Below are 12300 nucleotides of genomic sequence, written 5' to 3' on the forward strand. Positions count from 1 at the left end.
GCACCCCTTTGCTTTTCCACGCACCCGTTTACATTTTGCCGCACCCTTTGCTTTTTCCACGCACCCGTTTACATTTTGCCGCACCCTTTGCTTTTTCCACGCACCCTTTTACATTTTGCCGCACCCCTTTGCACTTCCACGCAACCTTTCACATTTTGCCACACCCCCTTGCACTTCCACGCACCCTTTTGCACTTTCATGCACCCTTTTAACATTTTGCCGCACCCTTTATCAGCTTCCCACACCCCTTTGCATTTTAACGCACCCCTTAACACTTTCCCCATGCTTTTCAGATTTTATATCCTCCTGTTTGCAATTTGATTGATTAAACATGTTTGCAATTTACTCAATTATATTGATTGTTATTTGATAATGTTTATATTGATTGTAATTTTCCCATTTTTCTGATTTTCTGAATATGTTTGTTTATGGGGATTATAGGAAACTGGGGTTAACGAACGCCATGATGAAAGGAGGTACAACGAAGGCTATTATTTTTTGGCGAAGTTAAAAGTTAGAGCTCATATGGATACTGTCGAAGCCATCAGAAATTCTCTTACCCATGCCCAGAAAAGAATGTTCAAAACATGTTGTTTCGGGCGATTTTTAAAGATGGAGACTTTAAAGCATAGCTCCAGTTTATTGCATTCTGTGCTATTCCGACAAATCAATAAAGGAGTAGTGGGAGAGGAATTATGGTTTCGGCTTAATGGGGTGGATTGCAGATTTAGCCCTGTTGAGTTTGCCCTCATTACTGGATTAAAATTCAGTAGAGAAATAGGAAAGAGCAAGGTTATCGGAAAATCTCAATTGAAGTCTAAGTATTTTGGAGGTAAAAAAGCTGTTAACTATGGTGATCTCGCAACAATATTTAAAGAAAGAGCATGGATAAACAATGATGAGGATGCCATTAAAATATCGGCCCTGTATCTGCTTCACTTTGCATTATTAGGATCAGACAATAGAAAAACTATTTCAGAGCATATTTTACATATTGTGGATGATTGGGATACTTTTAACTCGTACCCTTGGGGTACCATCGTTTGGAGATTGACTGTTAAATCTTTAGGTGAAGCTTTACAAAAACAGTATAACGAAGTTTCGAAATTATATCCGTTGTACTCAGAAGATATCCCAATATTAACTTACGGGATAAGAGGATGCACTTTAGCATTTCAGGTAATATTAATTTTTTTTTTTAATATTTGATGAGTATACATTTTTTATTATTATTTTTATTTATATTATATATATTTATTTTTTAAATAACAGGTTTGGATCTATGAGACACTTAATAATTTACAAAGTTTTGTGACTTGTAAATCGGTGAAGAGAATTCCTCGAATGTTGAGATGGAGAAGTTTAGATGGTCCAAGTTGGGAGGACATGGATCGTATTTTGAACTCTTCTGAAGTAAGATATTATATTTTTCAATAGTATTTATTGGTAGTTTATCATATATCTCTCTGAATAAACAATTTTTTGAATATTTTTAGGAATTTGTCACACCTCGGTTGATTGCATCCAGAGTTGAGAGACAATCACCACATTACGAAGATGTTATGAATTACATTGATGATCCAGAAGATTCTGATACTACTCCTACCATTATAACATCTCCTACTCCTGCCATTATAACATCTCCTCCTCCAGACATCCAACGTGGTGTAGCCTCCCCTCCAGATATCCCATCTGCATTTGTAAGTTGGAATACTCCCATTCGTAGGCGACGAAGTTCATTTGTTAGTAGTCCTATGCCATCAGCTATGCAGCCACCTGAGTGTACTGCTTTTATATCATCGCCTCCGCGGGCCGAAGAAACACATACTTGCATGCCTATGGGTGAATCTAGCCGGATAGCTGATGATAAATTTGATAAGCTTCAAGAGCTTCTACAAGGATTTATACAAAAAGTTGATGAACGACTTGGAAACATCGATGAGCGGCAAATACTACTTGAAGCACGTCAAGCATCCATGGAAGCTAAGTTATCAGATCTTCAACAAACGAACAATCCGAACCCAACAAGCCCACCAGTAGAATCGGTATGTATTTAAACTATATTCTAACGGTAACTATTTTCGATTAACAGAATAATATTATTTTGAAAATTAACAAGTGTTTTTTTTTGTTATTTTCAGGATGAACCAACTGAAGTATTATTTGAGTATATTGACCAATTTGATACGGCTATCCAGCAAACAACAGATGTCACAAATGAGACTCCATTAGATCACCGTTCTATTACTCGGAGGACATTACGCGGAAGGATATTGAAGAAGGGTAAAGCACTTCAGAGTCCATACACCGATCCTTTCAAACATCGCCGTGCACGAGAGGTGTATCACCCACCCTCTTTGGAGGATTTACAAAATAATATGTTTGAATATTTGCAATGGTACGGGGACCCTCCAGAACCGGGTTTGGGCAATACTTATTTATATGGACCGTGTGATAAAATTAAGTGGTGGAAACTAATAACTGAAGATAACCAGTGGTTACTAGATCAGGTATATTAATCTGTAAATGCAAAAGTTTCATTATTTTTACTCAATATTTTTATTTATTTTATAATGTTTGCTCACTTGTAATATTATTTTACTTTTCAGCATATTGATAGTTATTTAGTGGTATTACGACATACGTTTCCGAATGCTAAATGGACTTGTGTGGAAACTTCGTTTGATGGGTGGTTACCACATATAATAAAAGAACGAGAAAATTATAAATTAGATAATTATCAATGGCCACGATTATTATTAGATCCGATCGAAGGGATAAATGATCCAGAGTTACATAGAGGTTATATCGCATGGGCTAACGTTGATCGGGTATGTATCATTTAAATTAAAACAGATATATTATTTGTGTCAGTATATAATAAAGTAAAAATTTTACTTATGGGAATGAATTTCTGACCTTACAGGTTTATATTCCGATCAATTATGAATCTCAACACTGGGCATGCGGTGAATTGGATCTAAATGCATGGACTTTGACGGTGTATGACTCTTCGAAGGCATTTTTTGGATCTACAGAAAGATTTCTGGAGGCTATGCAACGATATTCTTATCTTCCGGCTATTATTAGTGCGACCAACTATTGGGTGTCACGGGGTCTGGAGCCAAAGTTAGATCCATTGACTATTACTAGATGTGTAGATGTACCACAACAAGGCACTGCCTCCGGTGATTGCGGAATATTCGCAATATATATTTTAGAGTATAAAGCAACTGGGAAGAGATTAAATTTTAGGGCCAGAAATGCTTCCTATATGCGGTGCGTTCTTGCATCCAAAATATGGAAGCATGCCGGGAATTCAATATTTCTCTGATATTTTGTATTATATATCAACTTGTAAAAATTTCTTTTTTTTTTTTAATAGTATGTAAATTTAATATATTTATTTTGTATTTATTGGTTAAGATGTATTGAGTTTTAGTCATATGCATAGATAGGTTGATTTATTTAGGAAGTTTCTAATATATAATATTGCATATTTTGATTGATATATTGATGTGGCTGGAGTTTGGGTTGATGGATAAATATAATATTGGAGTGCAATTTCTTTGAATTTGGTATATACAGGTTGGGAAATATTGAAATTACAGAGGAGATGCTGCCGAAATTTTTAAGTAATACTGTTAATGAATGCCTAAATGATTATGGTAATTTACTAAATTTGTTGATGCAGATATTGATGCCAATACAATGCTCCCTGCTACCAACTGGTTAGCTTAAGTTGCTTCAACAATTCCAACATTGTATTTGCACCATCTAGATGGACATTGACTTTTGAATTACTTTCGCTCAATGTTGCAGAAGATCCATCAGTGCATTTCATGACTCTTCCATCCACTAGGAAATCCTCAATGACACTAATTTCTATAAATTAACTACCATGTCAATATCTAACAAATGCAGACAATAAACACAAAAAGCATAAGCTTACTTTGAACTTACTTTGAAAGCAAATTTTCTTCCATTTTAAGAGCAAGCAAAAGCTTTTGCAATATCCACTCTAATTGAGTAACAAACAAGCATCGATCCATACAAGATTTTGTGGCACAATATATTCTGGATATATTGAAACAACATAAAGTCATTTCCAGGCATCAACAGGAAGAAAAAAATGAAAACTTCGCTTTCCATAGTAAAAGCCACAGCAGAACATTACAAGTACACTGTTCTGCTGTGGCTTCCTTTACACTCAATAGTTGAGAGCTCACCAATATAAATCGAAGTGTATAATCCAGAAGTAAAGTAACTCACCAACACAAATTCAAATTAAGGAAAAAAACAATATCAAGAAGTCAAGCCATCAGAATTTCAACTTAAAAAAAAATTAGAAAGCAACCAGCAATTCCTTCAATATATGGAAACAAGATCCAAAAGAAAGCATCGAAAGTTTAATTTTTTATGAACTTACTAGAACTCAACTAAGCCATCATAACAAGAGCAATCAGCTTTAACTCTACAAACTACAAAAAATTCATGATAGAATAAGTACACAAACCAATAAAATCTCCGCACCCTTTTGACAATTCCCGCACCCTTTCGGCACTTACCGCACCTTTTCAGAAATTGTCATACCTTTCAGTAAATTCCCGCACCCTTTCAGCAATTGCCGCACCCTTTCAGAAATTTCCATACCCTCAGAAAATTCACGCACCCTTTTGACAATTTCCGCACCCCTTCAGAAACTGCCGCACCCTTTCAGAAATTTTCATACCCTTTCAACAAATTTCCGCACCCTTTCAGAAACTGCCCCACCCTTTCAGAAATGGCCGTACGCTGTGAGCAATTGTCGCACCATTATTTGCAGGAATTGTTGAACTGTGCGGGAATTGCTGAAAGGGTGCTGCAATTGGCTAAAGGGTGCGGCAATTGGTGAAGGGGTGCGGCAATTTGCTAGAAGGGTGCGGGTGCTGCGCGCGCCCGCTCGCACGCACCAGAGCGCGCGCGCCCGCACGCACGCACCAGCGCTAGGGCGCCCGCACGCACGCACCAGAACGCGCGCGCCCGCCCGCACGCACCAGCGCGCTCGCACGCAGCCGCACCCCTTACCAAACTGCCGCACCCCTTACCAAATCCACGCACCCCTTGCCAAATTCTGTTTTTGTAAAAATAAAATATAATCTATTTTATAAAAATAGATTATATTATAAATATATATTATTTAATAGATTATTTTATAAATATCCAAATTCACTTCAATTATTTTATAAAAATAAAATTTTTAGATATTTTTCATTACAAATAATTTAAAGAAAAACTTATCATTTTTTATATATCCAAATTTGATATATACAAATAAATTATTTTTTAAATATTAATCCTTTTTTAATTTATAATTTTATTTATTTTAGATAATTTAATCTTAATATAATATTAATGATTTTCGTGGTAGAAATCGGTTAATCGGAAAAGTCAGGCGTTGAATTTGTAAAATTAGATTAGGGACATTTTTGGAATGAAAAAGATGATTTGCTTAGAAAGGTAAAACAGAGTATTTGTTGCCGAAAAAGGTTTAGGCGGGAATCCGCTTGCCTATTTTAATTAATATCCCCAAATAGAGGGGTCCTAGGTACATGTGAATAACAAGAAAACTAAAGTTATGATTAGACATGTGAAGAGGAGGATCTGAATAAGCTGATAGACCTTATTTATAAGAAATGAGTTAAATGTCAATATCAATTTCATTTATATAAGATATTTGAATTCTTATTTATAGTGAATAAATAAAAATTATTAAAATTTATCTTTCCAATATGAAATATTTTTGTAAAAGTGTTAAAGTGTAAAAGTGTTCTACGTTAAAAAAATATACTATAATAATTTTTTTTATCTACTATAAATAAGTATTAAATAGTAAATTCTAACTAAATTTAAGTTTTCAGATGTCTCATATTGATGAGCGTGATCTTAAAAACTTAACTTATTTATTATAAATAATTATTCTTTTTTTAATCATAATTCAAACTTATAATATGTTATAATATTTAATTATTTGACTTAAAAATATTTTATTATTAAATTAACAAGTTAGCTCGTTAAAGATTTGACATGATATGACTTGATATTGTGCGGGTCATGCTATGAACTTTCATTTGTTGATAAACTATCTTGACTCGCAAGACTTATATTATAACAGACTTTTATATGGCTGGCCTGTTAGTATGTTAGATCAAGATCAGTCCAATCATTTGACATGTTTAGTTATGATTGATACGTCTCATAATTTCATCAGAGCAAGAGATGTCAAATGGTTTGTGTCTCAAGTAGGTTGAAAATAGTATACTCGAAAGTCATATGTCTTACTGGAGTGTTTGACCATTCGAAGAAAGTGATAAATCCTTCAACAACACAAATGGATAATTGCTGCATTGTGTTAGACATGAAAGTCATGAGGCAATACATCATGGTGGTAATGTTTCACAACAACAACGATGTAATTTGATTGATGTCTCATGGACTCATCTAAGTTCAATATAGCTAGTGAAGGATGAAAGCATGGGAACAAAGGTGAACTACGGTAGGAAGAAAAATATCGCGAAGGTTTCATCTTTGTGTAAAATTTTAGACTTAGAATTAACTACACATTTCACTGTGTTTACAGTTGCCTGATGCTCCAACTGGTTACTAGCAAAGTCACAACAGAATATACGCCAACAATTTAGGGCCATTGTACCTAAATTGAAATGGAGTATTTGATGAGATATATCCTCCAAAATGTCGCCGACGTTGATGGTGAAAGCATATATGAGACAAGAACCCACATCCCATCATTTTGATTTTAAGGCTTTCAACCTCGTTGTGCTTGAGGATAATGGTGAGGCTGACAGCATCAGAAGAGGATTTGAAGCCAATGACATGCTCGGCTTGAATTATTTTCATTGTGTATACATGATTTGAATATAGAGATAATATATTATATGTGGTTGAATTTTACTTTATTTTTAATTTAAAATAGAAAACTCAAATTAAAACGAGTCTGAATTGACTCTATTACAATGACATGCAGTAGTATCAAACAGACGCCCTTTCCATTATTGACAAACTATTTAGAAAAACCAGACATTTGAATTTCCACTTTACTCAAACACTTCCATTCTCATTTTGAACCCTCATGACATCAAGGTACGATTTTCCTTTCTGCTGTTGGGAGAAGAATCCCTTGAAGTAGTCTGCGGCACTGATTGTCTTAAACAACGCCGGAGTCTCTGGTGTAATAAGGCTCGGCGCCGGACCAATATTGCCATCTAAACTGGGGCTGTAAATTGTGGCAATTGAGAGCCTTTCTTTCATCGAGTTTACAGTTGCTCGATGCTCAATACTCTGGTAAATTCCGTTGGTTACAATCTGTACAATCACAAACACAAATTAAAAAAGATCCAGTTATGCCTTCCATTTCTCTCCTGGGGATGATCATTACCTCTAAAATGTTTCCAATGTTGATGATAAAAGCACCTGGCAGGGGTTTAACAGGAACCCACATTCCATCTTTCTTGATTTGGAGACCTTCCACCTCATTGAGCTGGAGGAGGATGGTAAGGCCGCCGCCGTCCGAATGAGGATGGATGCCCATAGCAAGCTCTGGTTGTGGGCATGGAGGATAATAGTTCACTCTAATAGCTTGCTTCCCTTCTTCAAACAGTTCTTTCACATATTCAGATTCCATTCTCAGAGCTTTTGCCATTTGGTTCAGGATTTTCATGGCAAGATCTCTTAGTTCAAATGAGTATGTTTCCAAGGTTTCTCTACATTTATATCAGAACTAGTCATTAAAATTAACAGGACTAAAACTGTGGAGTACTCAAAGTGACATGTTGGATATGTGCAGATGTTCGCTTGTGGAGCTACAATCTTGACAAATAAACGAATTGACAGAAAGAGAGAACCTGAAAGGCAGAGGTAGCTTGGAAAATAGTTGTGGCTTCCTCAAATGAATTGGGAGGGCGGTCACTAAGAACATGTCTCCCCAGTTAAGCTTCTGCTCCCTAGAGACAACAAACGCCTGCCCAAATCCTTCTACATCTCCTTCCTTTTGCCAGTACTTCTTCTTCTCTTCCATTGGCAGATTAAAAAATTCCTGAGTTTCTGTCTTCAGTTTCTCCACCAATGAACTGCTCACTCCATGGTTTATCAGCTGCAAAACATTTTGTTGGGACTTAATTGTAATAAATAATAATAATAATAATAATAATAATAATTTAAGATAACATTATATTAGAATAATGTAATAATATTAATTTATTAAAATAATATTATATTAATAATTGTCATTATTGTCGACATCTACAAAAGAAACCGTGGAAAGGAAGAAGATTGAGGAAAATAATAAGATTGAAGCCCAACTACCATCGCCACGAGGAGGAAATCATAAAAAAATGTATTCAACCATGATCGCTGCTGTATGAGGAGAAAATTATAAAAAAATCTATTCAACCACTATTGCTACTTTTTGAGATGGAAGTCATTAAAAAACCTAATAATGAAGACAACGAAATCAAAGCTAGGTTAGGAGTTCTTGTAGTGGATGATAGTGAATTTGGCGAGAAAAAGGTTCCAGAGTTGGGATTTGAAATATATGCAATGAATAATGTTAAAGTAGTGTTTTCGGCAATGACAAACACGAAGTTAGACTTTTCCCACCACCACCAACAACTTTATTTGCAACATGGGAGAAATCGTTTGCCATTACCACTTTGACAAATGATATATAATATATGCGAATCAATTTTTATTTTTTCTTCTTTTTTCTAATACCTGAAAGAAACCCCATTCTTTGCAAGCAATATGAAGATTGTCTAATTCTGAACCTGTTAAGTCTCCAGAAAGCAACTTTTGCAAGTCGATTACAGGCAGTTGTGGCAGGAAAGTAGCATCGGCTGTGAGAGGAGGATCTAGATCAGTTCGGACATATCTTGGTGGAATTGTAGTGTGCGCCTCCTTGGCTAGCTCCTGAACGCAAGGCACAGGGAGAGAGCTCCACACATGTTTCTCCATAGATGATTGCAGTTATTATGAGACTTGCAGGCTTTTGTACTTTCTTTTTCTATAAAGCAGAAAACTTGTTGCTTTGTTCTTCAATTTTTACATCCAGCTGTTGGCTGCTGTGTATCTAGAATAGGGAATGGGATCAGACAATTAGTATTGTTAGAAGACTCAGTTCAAACTCAAGTTTATTTTAGATGAATATGAGAATTGCAAGCTTGAGTTTCAGTTTGAAATAAGAATTATGAAGATTTATTGCAAGCTTACTATTTATACTGATTTACTGTTGACCCCTAAGTACTTGTTAAACCACATGCCCGAATCTTGACTATTCTAGAAGTGGAGACTTGGTAGTTGGGGGTTAGGAGTTAGTCAATAAGCCATTGGGTTGTTGAGTAGTTGGGGATTTTTTAGTCATTTGGGCAAACAATAGTCAAGCAATACAACTTTTTTATATCCTTGTTGAGTAGTTGAGTATTCTTGATTGTGCTTCCGTTACTTTGATTTTACAACAATTTCGGAACTGTCTTTGAGTAGTGTTTGGGATTAAAGACTGACTTAACGAGAGTTGCCGCTAAGTGTTGCACAAATTTGTCGACGGTACATGCAACCTGTGACACTTGAAAAAGTCTTAAATGCTACCCATCAACCATCGTCTTACTTCACCATAACATACGACAAATTTCCACCACTGGATTCATAAACCCACAACTCACAGACTAACGTATAAGCAACCAAAAATCCGGAGTGTCAAACCAATAGAATCACGACCGAATAAACCCAAACAGAGGACCTCGTCAGACTCCATGCAATAGCTAATTTCAGGACAATAGCAACTAGACAGTTGTTTGCAATGTCGAATTCGAGAGAAGTAAAGGAAAGTCAAACCGGCCCTTCTTGATTTCATTAAATTTTTAGATTAAAATATGTAAAATGTCAATATAATCCTTAAAATTTTATTTTAACTTTTTTAAATTTTATTATTTTGTTATTGATCATTTCTACATTTTATATTTATTTAACCTTCAATCTTCTAAATTCAATTTCTGAGTCTGTCATTAGCTGTTTGATGATCCATGCGACTAAAGTTAAGATTTCAACACCTAACTGCTTCCAGCAAATGACAAGGAAATGTGTTTTGTAATTTTCTTCCCTTTATTTTGTGGATTTTGTTGATCTTTGGAGTATAATAATATTTATGGTAATAACACATTGAAATTGAATAAAATGTAGTTGGCAAAGCATCAACCTCATCCTATGGAGATAAACGTGGGTTTGGGACAGATGAAGATGGATTGGCGAATTTACAAGAAAGTAATAGAAGTGGTGCTTATTTTCTCTTCATCTCCAATTGTGCCCTCACTTGTTGAAACTAGCCATGGATTATAGCGGGAAGAGGAATGCAACTTAACAAGCACATAGAGGGGTCCTTGGTGCACATGTGAATAACAAGAAAGCTAAAGTTATGTTCAATGCGGATGAGACTAATACCTTCATGTCAAACGTTTAGGTCTCAAGCAGGTCAAATATAGTACATTTGAAAGTCATTAATTTCAATGGCTTAGGTCATGGAGTAGTACTACACTCAAACATTGAAAGGGAGTGGAGAATCCCCCTCCATACAAATGGATTGGTGTTATTTTATATTAAACATGAAAGTTATGAAACAATATAATGAGGTGATAATGTTTTGTATCAATAGAGTAATTTGCATAATAGATGAAGATTCATACATCATTTTTACAGTAGTTAAATTGAGATCTTATAAATTCATCTAAGTTCAATATAATTAGCGGTAGATAAATCTGTGGGAACAAAAGTGAGCTACACAAGGAAGAATAATATCATAAAGTAGGGGCAAGACTATACGATAAGATCAACAAAGAGAGTAAAGAGAAAGCCATGACATATATAGGCCTATGTCTAAATGCTCAAAAGCCAAGACAAAGTGGAGAGGAATGTCAAGCCATGGGAGGATTGAATTTAAAGAGCATCCAAAGAATACGTCAAGATCTATGAAAATTTCCTCACCCAAATAGCTTATTGATGGCCTTCACTTATATGAATTTGAACGTTAAATCTTATTGTAAACTCAAGTTAGCTAGTGTTAGATGTTATATTCATTCTAAGTATTGTATTATTTTGGAAGCACTTAATAATGGAAGAGAGTTTTATATCCATCTTTTTCTTCTTTGTGTAATTTTACAATCAAGTGCCGCCAAAATAGCACTGGAGTCTTTGATGAGAATTTATTATATCCTCCAAAATGTCGCCAACGTCGATGGTGAAAGCAAATAAAAGAGGTTTAACAAGAGCCCACATCCCATCTTTCTGATTTGAAGGCTTCAATCTCATTGAGCTTTAGATTATGAACAATGTTTAAGAAAAGAAATAATTGCAGAGAAGATTATGAACAATGTTTAAGAAAAAAATAATTGCATTATTTCCATATCTTCAATAATATTCTCTCTATCTCTTTCTTCCATAGTTCATTTTTTTTTAAAGTTCTCGTGTGTGTTTATGCTTATTCAGAGCCAACCACAACCATTCGTAAAGTCATATTCATTCCCAACATCGCACTCTTTCTTTTAGATCCTTCATAATTTCTTGAGTTCGTTGTCATGGGCTTCGATCCTCTTCTACTGCTGTCAGCGTCATCCTCCTCATCAAGCTCAACGAGATCGAAAGCCTTCAAATCACAACATGGGATGTGGGTTCTTGTTAAACCTCTTTTATTTGCTTTCGCCATCAACATTGGCGACATTCTGGAGGATACAATAAATTCTCATCAAAGACTCCATTTCATTATTGTCGGCATACATTCAGATGTGATTTTGCACATAGTAACCAGTTGGAACATATATTGAGCAACTGTAAACACAGTGAAACGTGTGGTTAATTCTAACTAGGCCTAAAATTACACACACAGAAGAAAAAAGATATATAAAACCCTCTTCTATCATTTAGGCTCCCAAAATATTACAATGCTTGGAGTGAATACAGTCATATTCATATAAATGATGGCCATGAGTAATCACATATTTGGGTGAGGAATATTTCTGGAAGCTTATTAGCAAATTCTATTGATGCTTTTTGAATCCAGTCCTCCCATGACATGGCATTCTTCTCCACTTTATCTTGGTTGTTAAGCATTTATAAACATAGGTCTATGTCGGTTTCCCTTTGCTCTCTTTTGTCAAATCTTAATGGCATAGTCTTGCTCCCATATGAACTACGCGATATCACTCGATACATTGTTTTTCCTTACGTGGCTTGCCCTTGTTCTTCCATTTTCATCTCTCA

At 35.3% G+C, this 12300-nt stretch overlaps 1 protein-coding gene across 1 annotated transcript; it reads right to left on the reverse strand.

Annotated features, from left to right (window-relative positions):
* Positions 1–6921: 6921 nt before the first annotated feature.
* On the reverse strand, positions 6922–9242 carry LOC123218033 (protein SRG1-like). The gene is made up of 4 exons (XM_044639206.1): positions 8770–9242; positions 7902–8149; positions 7436–7760; positions 6922–7362 (listed from the first exon to the last, which is right to left on the reverse strand). Exons 1-4 carry the CDS (start codon positions 9007–9009, stop codon positions 7099–7101), a joined length of 1077 nt encoding a protein of 358 aa, XP_044495141.1. The 5' UTR covers positions 9010–9242; the 3' UTR covers positions 6922–7098.
* Between the last annotated feature and the right edge of the window lie 3058 nt (positions 9243–12300).

Source organism: Mangifera indica, chromosome 6 (genome assembly GCF_011075055.1).
Source record: "Mangifera indica cultivar Alphonso chromosome 6, CATAS_Mindica_2.1, whole genome shotgun sequence".
NCBI lineage: Eukaryota > Viridiplantae > Streptophyta > Magnoliopsida > Sapindales > Anacardiaceae > Mangifera > Mangifera indica.